General features: G+C 48.0%; 1 protein-coding gene across 1 annotated transcript in view; it reads right to left on the bottom strand.

Moving 5' to 3' along the window:
• Window positions 1–12,127, bottom strand: part of gpc6a (glypican 6a) — a gene marked incomplete at its 5' end in the record, with an annotated part of 506,463 nt that extends 494,336 nt beyond the window's left edge. Inside the window, one exon of the mRNA XM_052514225.1 lies at window positions 11,969–12,127. Coding sequence (XP_052370185.1) covers window positions 11,969–12,127 — 159 coding nt within the window. The remainder of the gene's footprint in view (window positions 1–11,968) is intronic.
• Window positions 12,128–12,351: the final 224 nt, after the last annotated feature.

Below are 12,351 nucleotides of genomic sequence, written 5' to 3'. Positions count from 1 at the left end.
ATCATCCTAGATAGGGCACTACTCTAGAATGGCCTCCTATCACCCTAGATAGGGCACTACTTTAGACCAGGGTCCATAGGGATGCAGGCCCAGATAATATATATGCCATTTAGCAGACGCTTTTATCCAAAGCAACTTACAGTACATTCTACGTATGGGTGGTCCCGGGAATCGAACCGACTACCCTGGCGTTACAAGCGCCATGCTCTACCAACTGAGCTACAGAAGGACCACTTAATTCCAGTGTGGCTGGCTAATTTAATCCCAGTGTGGCTGGCTAACTTAATCCCAGTGTGGCTGGCTAATTTAATCCCAGTGTGGCTGGCTAACTTAATCCCAGTGTGGCTGGCTAACTTAATCCCAGTGTGGCTGGCTAACTTAATCCCAGTGTGGCTGGCTAACTTAATCCCAGTGTGGCTGGCTAACTTAATCCTGACGTGGAGCTACAGTCAGTTTTCCAGCATTACTCAATAATGCATGACACCGGAGAGGCAGTCGGTAATCAACAGCACAGTTAAATGGTTCTAAATAGGCTCCTATAAATAACGGGACAGAAATGAGGGCATGTGAAATGAAGGAGGGATGGACTCAAACCCTGCAACGTGGGAGAAGGGAGAGAAACTACAGAGGGGAGAGAGAGAGGAGACAGAGGGGAGAGAGGAGAGAGAGGAGAGAGAGGAGAGATTATATAGAGGTGACAGAGGAGAGAGAGGAGAGATTAGATAGAGGTGACAGAGGAGAGAGAGGAAAGAGGAGAGATTAGATAGAGGTGACAGAGGACAGGGGAGAGAGGGACAGAGGATATAGAGGACAGGGGAGAGAGGGACAGAGGTAACAGAGGAGAGAGAGGAGACAGAGGAGACAGAGGAGAGAGAGAGAGGAGACAGAGGAAGCGGAGGAGAGAGGAGAGAGAGGGAGAGAGAGGTAGAGGACAGGGGAGAGAGGAGAGAGATTAGAGCGAGGTGACAGAGGAGAGAGAGGAGAGAGGGAGAACGAGGAAAGAGAAGTGACAGAGGAGAGAGATTAGAGAGGTGACAGAGGGAGAGGGAGAGAGAGTGACAGAGGAGAGAGATTAGAGCGAAGTGACAGAGGAGAGAGAGGAGGGAGATTAGAGCGAGGTGACAGAGGAGAGAGGGGACAGAGGAGGGAGATTAGAGCGAGGTGACAGAGGAGAGAGGGGACAGAGGAGAGAGATTAGAGGGAGGTGACAGAGGAGAGAGGGGACAGAGGAGGGAGAGGACAGAGGAGAGAGATTAGAGCGAGGAGACAGAGGAGAGAGAGGACAGAGGAGAGAGATTAGAGCGAGGTGACAGAGGAGAGAGGGGACAGAGGAGGGAGAGGACAGAGGAGAGAGATTAGAGCGAGGTGACAGAGGACAGAGGAGACAGAGGAGGGAGAGGACAGAGGAGAGAGATTAGAGCGAGGAGACAGAGGAGAGAGAGGACAGAGGAGACAGAGGAGGGAGAGGACAGAGGAGAGAGATTAGAGCGAGGTGACAGAGGAGAGAGAGGACAGAGGAGAGAGATTAGAGCGAGGTGACAGAGGAGAGAGAGGACAGAGGAGACAGAGGAAAGAGAAGTGACAGAGGAGAGAGAGTAGTCTAACCCTACTGCCTTCCCAAGTGACCCCCTGGCCTCTCATTACCCAATCACAGCTAGCCAACACTCCCCTGCTTCAGTCCCACTAACCCTACTGCCTTCCCAAGCGACTCCCTGGCCTCTCATTACCCAATCACACTCTTTGGAGGACAGTTAACCCAATGAATGAGTTCATTCAAGCCATAACCCTCTTCTGAATGAATATGATTGGTTATTCTGAATAATTCCGTTTCCAACACTCCCCAGTATGTAAGTCATTCACGTGTGTTAACCATCACAAGGCTGCCGACCCAGAAGGCATCTCTACCTGGGCTCTCAGCATGTGTAGACCAGCTGGCTGTTGTGTTGTCTGCCATGTTCAATCTCTCCCTCAATACCCACCTGCTTCAAGGTGTCCACTTTCATCGCTGTGCCCAACTGAATGACCCTGAGCACTCACTTCCATCATGATGAAGTGTTTTGAGAGGCTAGTCCTCTCAACACACTCCACCCTCTCCATCTCACCTCCTCCCCCCCGACACACTCCACCCTCTCCATCTCACCTCCTCCCCCTGACACACTCCACCCTCTCCATCTCACCTCCCCCCCGACACACTCCACCCTCTCCATCTCACCTCCTCCCCCTGACACACTCCACCCTCTCACCTCCTCCCCCCGACACACTCCACCGTCTCCATCTCACCTCCTCCCTCCCCGACACACTCCACCCTCTCCATCTCACCTCCTCCCTCCCTGACACACTCCACCCTCTCACCTCCTCCCCCCGACACACTCCACCCTCTCCATCTCACCTCCTCCCTCCCCCCGACACACTCCACCCTCTCATCTCACCCCCCCCCACACTCCACCCTCTCCATCTCACCTCCTCCCTCCCCAACACACTCCACCATCTCACCTCCTCCCTCCCCAACACACTCCACCCTCTCCATCTCACCTCCTCCCTACCCGACACACTCCACCCTCTCCATCTCACCTCCTCCCTCCCCGACACACCCACCCTCTCCATCTCACCTCCTCCCCCCCAACACACTCCACCCTCTCCATCTCACCTCCTCCCCCCGACACACTCCACCCTCTCACCTCCTCCCCCGACACATCCACCCTCTCACCTCCTCCCCCCCGACACACCCACCCCCCACAAACTCCACCCTCTCATCCATCCCCCACACACTCCACCCCTCTCTGATCCATCCCTCCCCGACCTCCACCCTCTCACCTCCCCCCCGACAAACTCCACCCCCCCCTCCTCCCAGCTGACACACTCCGCCCTCTCTCCATCTCATCTCCTCCCTCCCCGACACACTCCAACCTCTCAACTCCTCCCTCCCTGACACACTCCACCCTCTCCATCTCATCTCCTCCCTCCCCGACACACTCCAACCTCTCAACTCCTCCCTCCTGACACACTCCACCCTCTCCATCTCACCTCCTCCCTCCCCCGACACACTCCACCCTGGTCTAAATTAGTGTACTATACAGGGCCCTGGTCTAAAGTAGTGTACTATACAGGGTCCTGGTCTAAAGTAGTGTACTATATAGGGCTCTGGTCTAAAGGAGTGCACTATATAGGGTCCTGGTCTAAAGTAGTGCACTATATAGGGTCCTGGTCTAAAGTAGTGCCCTATATAGGGTCCTGGTCTAAAGTAGTGCACTATACAGGGCCCTGGTCTAAAGTAGTGTACTATACAGGGCCCTGGTCTAAAGTAGTGCACTATATAGGGCTCTGGTCTAAAGTAGTGTACTATACAGAGCCCTGGTCTAAAGTAGTGCACTATATAGGGTCCTGGTCTAAAGTAGTGCACTATATAGGGTCCTGGTCTAAAGTAGTGCACTATATAGGGTCCTGGTCTAAAGTAGTGTACTATATAGGGCTCTGGTCTAAAGTAGTGTACTATACAGGGCCCTGGTCTAAAGTAGTGTACTATACAGGGCCCTGGTCTAAAGTAGTGTACTATACAGTCCATGGGCTCTGGTCTAAAGTAGTACACTATACAGGGCCCTGGTCTAAAGTAGTGTACTATACAGGGCCCTGGTCTAAAGTAGTGTACTATACAGGGCCCTGGTCTAAAGTAGTGTACTATACAGGGCCCTGGTCTAAAGTAGTGTACTATATAGGGCTCTGGTCTAAAGTAGTGTACTATATAGGGCATAGTGTGCCATTTGAGACAGCCAGAGAGTGTTATTTTTTACTGCTAAAAGCAAAACGTGTCTCTGGGAGGTGGAGGAAACAGCCGTGGACGATCCCACATGTTATTCATCATGTACCAGCAGTAACTTCCTCAACGCCCTCACTTATTCATGTCCTCCTCCTGCTCCGTATTAATGACCTGGTGGCAGCTCGTCCTTTAAAGAAGATGCTTTTATCTCTGTTACCATCCACTGTAGCAGGCCAACGTAGCAGCTGGCCCAAATCAGTCTGTTACCATCCACTGTAGCAGCCCAACGTAGCAGCCGGCCCAAATCAGTCTGTTACCATCCACTGTAGCAGGCCAACGTAGCAGCCGGCCCACATCAGTCTGTTACCATCCACTGTAGCAGGCCAACGTAGCAGCTGGCCCAAATCAGTCTGTTACCATTCACTGTAGCAGGCCAACATAGCAGCCGGCCCAAATTCACTGTAGCAGGCCAATGTAGCAGCCGGCCCAAATCAGTCTGTTACCATTCACTGTAGCAGGCCAACGTAGCAGCCGGCCCAAATTCACTGTTGCAAGCCAATGTAGCAGCTGGCCCAAATCAGTCTGGTACCATCCACTGTAGCAGGCCAACGTAGCAGCCGGCCCAAATCAGTCTGTTACCATTCACTGTAGCAGGCCAACGTAGCAGCTGGCCCAAATCAGTCTGTTACCATTCACTGTAGCAGGCCAACGTAGCAGCCGGCCCAAATCAGTCTGTTACCATTCACTGTAGCAGGCCAACGTAGCAGCCGGCCCAAATTCACTGTAGCAGGCCAACGTAGCAGCTGGCCCAAATCAGTCTGTTACCATCCACTGTAGCAGGCCAACGTAGCAGCCGGCCCAAATCAGTCTGTTACCATTCACTGTAGCAGGCCAACGTAGCAGCCGGCCCAATCAGTCTGTTACCATTCACTGTAGCAGGCCAACATAGCAGCCGGCCCAAATCAGTCTGTTACCATTCACTGTAGCAGGCCAACGTAGCAGCTGGCCCAAATCAGTCTGTTACCATTCACTGTAGCAGGCCAACGTAGCAGCCGGCCCAAATCAGTCTGTTACCATTCACTGTAGCAGGCCAACGTAGCAGCTGGCCCAAATCAGTCTGTTACCATTCACTGTAGCAGGCCAACATAGCAGCCGGCCCAAATTCACTGTAGCAGGCCAATGTAGCAGCCGGCCCAATCAGTCTGTTACCATTCACTGTAGCAGGCCAACGTAGCAGCCGGCCCAATCAGTCTGTTACCATTCACTGTAGCAGGCCAACATAGCAGCCGGCCCAAATCAGTCTGTTACCATTCACTGTAGCAGGCCAACATAGCAGCTGGCCCAAATCAGTCTGTTACCATTCACTGTAGCAGGCCAACGTAGCAGCCGGCCCAAATCAGTCTGTTACCATTCACTGTAGCAGGCCAACGTAGCAGCTGGCCCAAATCAGTCTGTTACCATTCACTGTAGCAGGCCAACATAGCAGCCGGCCCAAATTCACTGTAGCAGGCCAATGTAGCAGCCGGCCCAATCAGTCTGTTACCATTCACTGTAGCAGGCCAACGTAGCAGCCGGCCCAATCAGTCTGTTACCATTCACTGTAGCAGGCCAACGTAGCAGCCGGCCCAAATCAGTCTGTTACCATTCACTGTAGCAGGCCAACGTAGCAGCCGGCCCAAATCAGTCTGTTACCATTCACTGTAGCAGTTCAACAGATTCATTTTGTGAGGTACAACAGATTCATGGTGTGAGGTACAACAGATTCATGGTGTGAGGTAGCAGTACAACAGATTCATGGTGTGAGGTACAACAGATTCATGGTGTGAGGTACAACAGATTCATGGTGTGAGGTAGCAGTACAACAGATTCATGGTGTGAGGTACAACAGATTCATGGTGTGAGGTACAACAGATTCATGGTGTGAGGTACAACAGATTCATGGTGTGAGGTACAACAGATTCATGGTGTGAGGTACAACAGATTCATGGTGTGAGGTACAACAGATTCATGGTGTGAGGTACAACAGATTCATGGTGTGAGGTACAACAGATTCATGGTGTGAGGTACAACAGATTCATGGTGTGAGGTACAACAGATTCATGGTGTGAGGTAGCAGTACAACAGATTCATGGTGTGAGGTACAACAGATTCATGGTGTGAGGTACAACAGATTCATGGTGTGAGGTACAACAGATTCATGGTGTGAGGTACAACAGATTCATGGTGTGAGGTACAACAGATTCATGGTGTGAGGTACAACAGATTCATGGTGTGAGGTACAACAGATTCATGGTGTGAGGTAACAGTACAACAGATTCATGGTGTGAGGTACAACAGATTCATGGTGTGAGGTACAACAGATTCATGGTGTGAGGTAGCAGTACAACAGATTCATGGTGTGAGGTACAACAGATTCATGGTGTGAGGTACAACAGATTCATGGTGTGAGGTAGCAGTACAACAGATTCATGGTGTGAGGTACAACAGATTCATGGTGTGAGGTACAACAGATTCATGGTGTGAGGTACAACAGATTCATGGTGTGAGGTACAACAGATTCATGGTGTGAGGTACAACAGATTCATGGTGTGAGGTAGCAGTACAACAGATTCATGGTGTGAGGTACAACAGATTCATGGTGTGAGGTACAACAGATTCATGGTGTGAGGTACAACAGATTCATGGTGTGAGGTACAACAGATTCATGGTGTGAGGTACAACAGATTCATGGTGTGAGGTACAACAGATTCATGGTGTGAGGTACAACAGATTCATGGTGTGAGGTTACAGTACAACAGATTCATGGTGTGAGGTAGCAGTACAACAGATTCATGGTGTGAGGTAGCAGTACAACAGATTCATGGTGTGAGGTACAACAGATTCATGGTGTGAGGTACAACAGATTCATGGTGTGAGGTAGCAGTACAACAGATTCATGGTGTGAGGTACAACAGATTCATGGTGTGAGGTAGCAGTACAACAGATTCATGGTGTGAGGTACAACAGATTCATGGTGTGAGGTACAACAGATTCATGGTGTGAGGTACAACAGATTCATGGTGTGAGGTACAACAGATTCATGGTGTGAGGTACAACAGATTCATGGTGTGAGGTACAACAGATTCATGGTGTGAGGTAGCAGTACAACAGATTCATGGTGTGAGGTACAACAGATTCATGGTGTGAGGTACAACAGATTCATGGTGTGAGGTAGCAGTACAACAGATTCATGGTGTGAGGTAGCAGTACAACAGATTCATGGTGTGAGGTACAACAGATTCATGGTGTGAGGTACAACAGATTCATGGTGTGAGGTAGCAGTACAACAGATTCATGGTAGGTAGCAACAGATTCATGGTGTGAGGTAGCAACAACAGATTCATGGTGTGAGGTACAACAGATTCATGGTGTGAGATACAACAGATTCATGGTGTGAGGTACAACAGATTCATGGTGTGAGGTAGCAGTACAACAGATTCATGGTGTGAGGTACAACAGATTCATGGTGTGAGGTAGCAGTACAACAGATTCATGGTGTGAGGTACAACAGATTCATGGTGTGAGGTACAACAGATTCATGGTGTGAGGTACAACAGATTCATGGTGTGAGGTACAACAGATTCATGGTGTGAGGTACAACAGATTCATGGTGTGAGGTACAACAGATTCATGGTGTGAGGTACAACAGATTCATGGTGTGAGGTACAACAGATTCATGGTGTGAGGTACAACAGATTCATGGTGTGAGGTAGCAGTACAACAGATTCATGGTGTGAGGTACAACAGATTCATGGTGTGAGGTACAACAGATTCATGGTGTGAGGTAGCAGTACAACAGATTCATGGTGTGAGGTAGCAGTACAACAGATTCATGGTGTGAGGTACAACAGATTCATGGTGTGAGGTACAACAGATTCATGGTGTGAGGTACAACAGATTCATGGTGTGAGGTACAACAGATTCATGGTGTGAGGTAGCAGTACAACAGATTCATGGTGTGAGGTACAACAGATTCATGGTGTGAGGTACAACAGATTCATGGTGTGAGGTAGCAGTACAACAGATTCATGGTGTGAGGTAGCAACAACAGATTCATGGTGTGAGGTACAACAACAGATTCATGGTGTGAGGTACAACAGATTCATGGTGTGAGGTACAACAGATTCATGGTGTGAGGTACAACAGATTCATGGTGTGAGGTAGCAGTACAACATATTCATGGTGTGAGGTAGCAGTACAACAGATTCATGGTGTGAGGTACAACATATTCATGGTGTGAGGTACAACATATTCATGGTGTGAGGTATACAACAGATTCATGGTGTGAGGTACAACAGATTCATGGTGTGAGGTACAACAGATTCATGGTGTGAGGTACAACAGATTCATGGTGTGAGGTACAACAGATTCATGGTGTGAGGTACAACAGATTCATGGTGTGAGGTACAACAGATTCATGGTGTGAGGTAGCAGTACAACAGATTCATGGTGTGAGGTACAACAGATTCATGGTGTGAGGTACAACAGATTCATGGTGTGAGGTAGCAGTACAACAGATTCATGGTGTGAGGTACAACAACAGATTCATGGTGTGAGGTACAACAGATTCATGGTGTGAGGTACAACAGATTCATGGTGTGAGGTAGCAGTACAACAGATTCATGGTGTGAGGTACAACAGATTCATGGTGTGAGGTACAACAGATTCATGGTGTGAGGTACAACAGATTCATGGTGTGAGGTAGCAGTACAACAGATTCATGGTGTGAGGTACAACAGATTCATGGTGTGAGGTACAACAGATTCATGGTGTGAGGTACAACAGATTCATGGTGTGAGGTACAACAGATTCATGGTGTGAGGTACAACAGATTCATGGTGTGAGGTAGCAGTACAACAGATTCATGGTGTGAGGTACAACAGATTCATGGTGTGAGGTACAACAGATTCATGGTGTGAGGTACAACAGATTCATGGTGTGAGGTAGCAGTACAACAGATTCATGGTGTGAGGTACAACAGATTCATGGTGTGAGGTACAACAGATTCATGGTGTGAGGTACAACAGATTCATGGTGTGAGGTACAACAGATTCATGGTGTGAGGTAGCAGTACAACAGATTCATGGTGTGAGGTACAACAGATTCATGGTGTGAGGTAGCAGTACAACAGATTCATGGTGTGAGGTACAACAGATTCATGGTGTGAGGTACAACAGATTCATGGTGTGAGGTACAACAGATTCATGGTGTGAGGTACAACAGATTCATGGTGTGAGGTAGCAGTACAACAGATTCATGGTGTGAGGTACAACAGATTCATGGTGTGAGGTACAACAGATTCATGGTGTGAGGTACAACAGATTCATGGTGTGAGGTACAACAGATTCATGGTGTGAGGTAGCAGTACAACAGATTCATGGTGTGAGGTACAACAGATTCATGGTGTGAGGTAGCAGTACAACAGATTCATGGTGTGAGGTACAACAGATTCATGGTGTGAGGTACAACAGATTCATGGTGTGAGGTACAACAGATTCATGATTCATGGTGTGAGGTACAACAGATTCATGGTGTGAGGTACAACAGATTCATGGTGTGAGGTACAACAGATTCATGGTGTGAGGTACAACAGATTCATGGTGTGAGGTACAACAACATATTCATGGTGTGAGGTAGCAGTACAACAGATTCATGGTGTGAGGTACAACAGATTCATGGTGTGAGGTACAACAGATTCATGGTGTGAGGTACAACAGATTCATGGTGTGAGGTACAACAGATTCATGGTGTGAGGTAGCAGTACAACAGATTCATGGTGTGAGGCAGTACAACAGATTCATGGTGTGAGGTAGCATGGTACAACAGATTCATGGTGTGAGATACAACAGATTCATGGTGTGAGGTAGATTCAGTACAACAGATTCATGGTGTGAGGTACAACAGATTCATGGTGTGAGCAACAGATTCATGGTGTGAGGTACAACAGATTCATGGTGTGAGGTACAACAGATTCATGGTGTGAGGTACAACAGATTCATGGTGTGAGGTACAACAGATTCATGGTGTGAGGTACAACAGATTCATGGTGTGAACAGATTCAGATTCATGGTGTGAGGTACAACAGATTCATGGTGTGAGGTTCATGGTGTGAGCAGTACAACAGATTCATGGTGTGAGGTACAACAGATTCATGGTGATTCATGGTGTAGATTCAGGTACAACAGATTCATGGTGTGAGGTACAACAGATTCATGGTGTGAGGTACAACAGATTCATGGTGTGAGGTAGCAGTACAACAGATTCATGGTGTGAGGTAGCAGTACAACAGATTCATGGTGTGAGGTACAACAGATTCATGGTGTGAGGTACAACAGATTCATGGTGTGAGGTAGCAGTACAACAGATTCATGGTGTGAGGTACAACAGATTCATGGTGTGAGGTAGCAGTACAACAGATTCATGGTGTGAGGTACAACAGATTCATGGTGTGAGATACAACAGATTCATGGTGTGAGGTACAACAGATTCATGGTGTGAGGTACAACAGATTCATGGTGTGAGGTAGCAGTACAACAGATTCATGGTGTGAGGTACAACAGATTCATGGTGTGAGATACAACAGATTCATGGTGTGAGATACAACAGATTCATGGTGTGAGGTACAACAGATTCATGGTGTGAGGTACAACAGATTCATGGTGTGAGGTACAACAGATTCATGGTGTGAGATACAACAGATTCATGGTGTGAGGTACAACAGAATCATGGTGTGAGTACAACAGATTCATGGTGTGAGATACAACAGATTCATGGTGTGAGATACAACAGATTCATGGTGTGAGATACAACACATTCATGGTGTGAGGTACAACAGATTCATGGTGTGAGGTACAACAGATTCATGGTGTGAGATACAACAGAATCATGGTGTGAGATACAACAGATTCATGGTGTGAGGTAGCAGTACAACAGATTCATGGTGTGAGGTACAACAGATTCATGGTGTGAGGTACAACAGATTCATGGTGTGAGGTACAACAGATTCATGGTGTGAGGTACAACAGATTCATGGTGTGAGGTACAACAGATTCATGGTGTGAGGTAGCAGTACAACAGATTCATGGTGTGAGGTAGCAGTACAACAGATTCATGGTGTGAGGTAGCAGTACAACAGATTCATGGTGTGAGGTACAACAGATTCATGGTGTGAGGTAGCAGTTCAACAGATTCATGGTGTGAGGTACAACAGATTCATGGTGTGAGGTACAACAGATTCATGGTGTGAGGTAGCAGTACAACAGATTCATGGTGTGAGGTAAAACAGATTCATGGTGTGAGGTACAACAGATTCATGGTGTGAGGTACAACAGATTCATGGTGTGAGGTACAACAGATTCATGGTGTGAGGTAGCAGTACAACAGATTCATGGTGTGAGGTAGCAGTACAACAGATTCATGGTGTGAGGTACAACAGATTCATGGTGTGAGGTAGCAGTACAACAGAATCATGGTGTGAGGTAGCAGTACAACAGATTCATGGTGTGAGGTACAACAGATCCATGGTGTGAGATACAACAGATCCATGGTGTGAGGTACAACAGATTCATGGTGTGAGGTACAACAGATTCATGGTGTGAGGTACAACAGATTCATGGTGTGAGGTAGCAGTACAACAGATTCATGGTGTGAGGTACAACAGATTCATGGTGTGAGGTAAAACAGATTCATGGTGTGAGGTAGCAGTACAACAGATTCATGGTGTGAGGTAGCAGTACAACAGATTCATGGTGTGAGGTACAACAGATTCATGGTGTGAGATACAACAGAATCATGGTGTGAGGTAGCAGTACAACAGATTCATGGTGTGAGGTAAAACAGATTCATGGTGTGAGGTAGCAGTAACAGATTCATGGTGTGAGGTAGCAGTACAACAGATTCATGGTGTGAGGTACAACAGATTCATGGTGTGAGGAACTAGACTCTGCCCAGTGAGGTCATCAGCTCCATTTGACAGACACATCAGGGTTCACAACTCAGTGTTTCCCCGTCACTAGATAGCCGGGCGTTTCCAATAACATCCACTTTGTACCAACTACGACTGTATATAATAACAGCAATAGAGTCAGCGGACATCCAAACTAAAGCTCCACCTTCTGCTATGGAGCTTGGGACACACAATGACAGACAAGAAACCCAGCTAGCTGTTTGTCTTACCGTCAAACTGTTGATGTCTGGACACCAAGGTTGTCCTGAGTGTTTGACTGGTGTCCTCCACCAGGTTCTCAAACTCCAGCTTGCTCTGCTGCCCCAGTTTCTCCTCCATGTCGGACGTACAACAGGTGTAGCCCTGAGGACACACACGCAGGTGTTCACCTGGGTAGAGAGAGACAGACAGTTAATACCTGGAGGAGAGGGACAGACAGACAGGTGTAGCCCTGAGGACACACACGCAGGTGTTCACCTGGGTAGAGAGAGACAGACAGTTAATACCTGGAGGAGAGAGACAGACAGACAGACAGACAGACAGACAGCCAGCATGGCTGTTATACACATCAACAGATCTTGCTGCCAACGAGCAGGAGTCAAGCCCCCAAAAG

Source organism: Oncorhynchus keta, unplaced genomic scaffold, assembly GCF_023373465.1.
Source record: "Oncorhynchus keta strain PuntledgeMale-10-30-2019 unplaced genomic scaffold, Oket_V2 Un_scaffold_1547_pilon_pilon, whole genome shotgun sequence".
Classification (NCBI taxonomy): Eukaryota; Metazoa; Chordata; class Actinopteri; order Salmoniformes; family Salmonidae; genus Oncorhynchus; species Oncorhynchus keta.
This window is presented reverse-complemented; position numbering and strand designations above follow the sequence as displayed.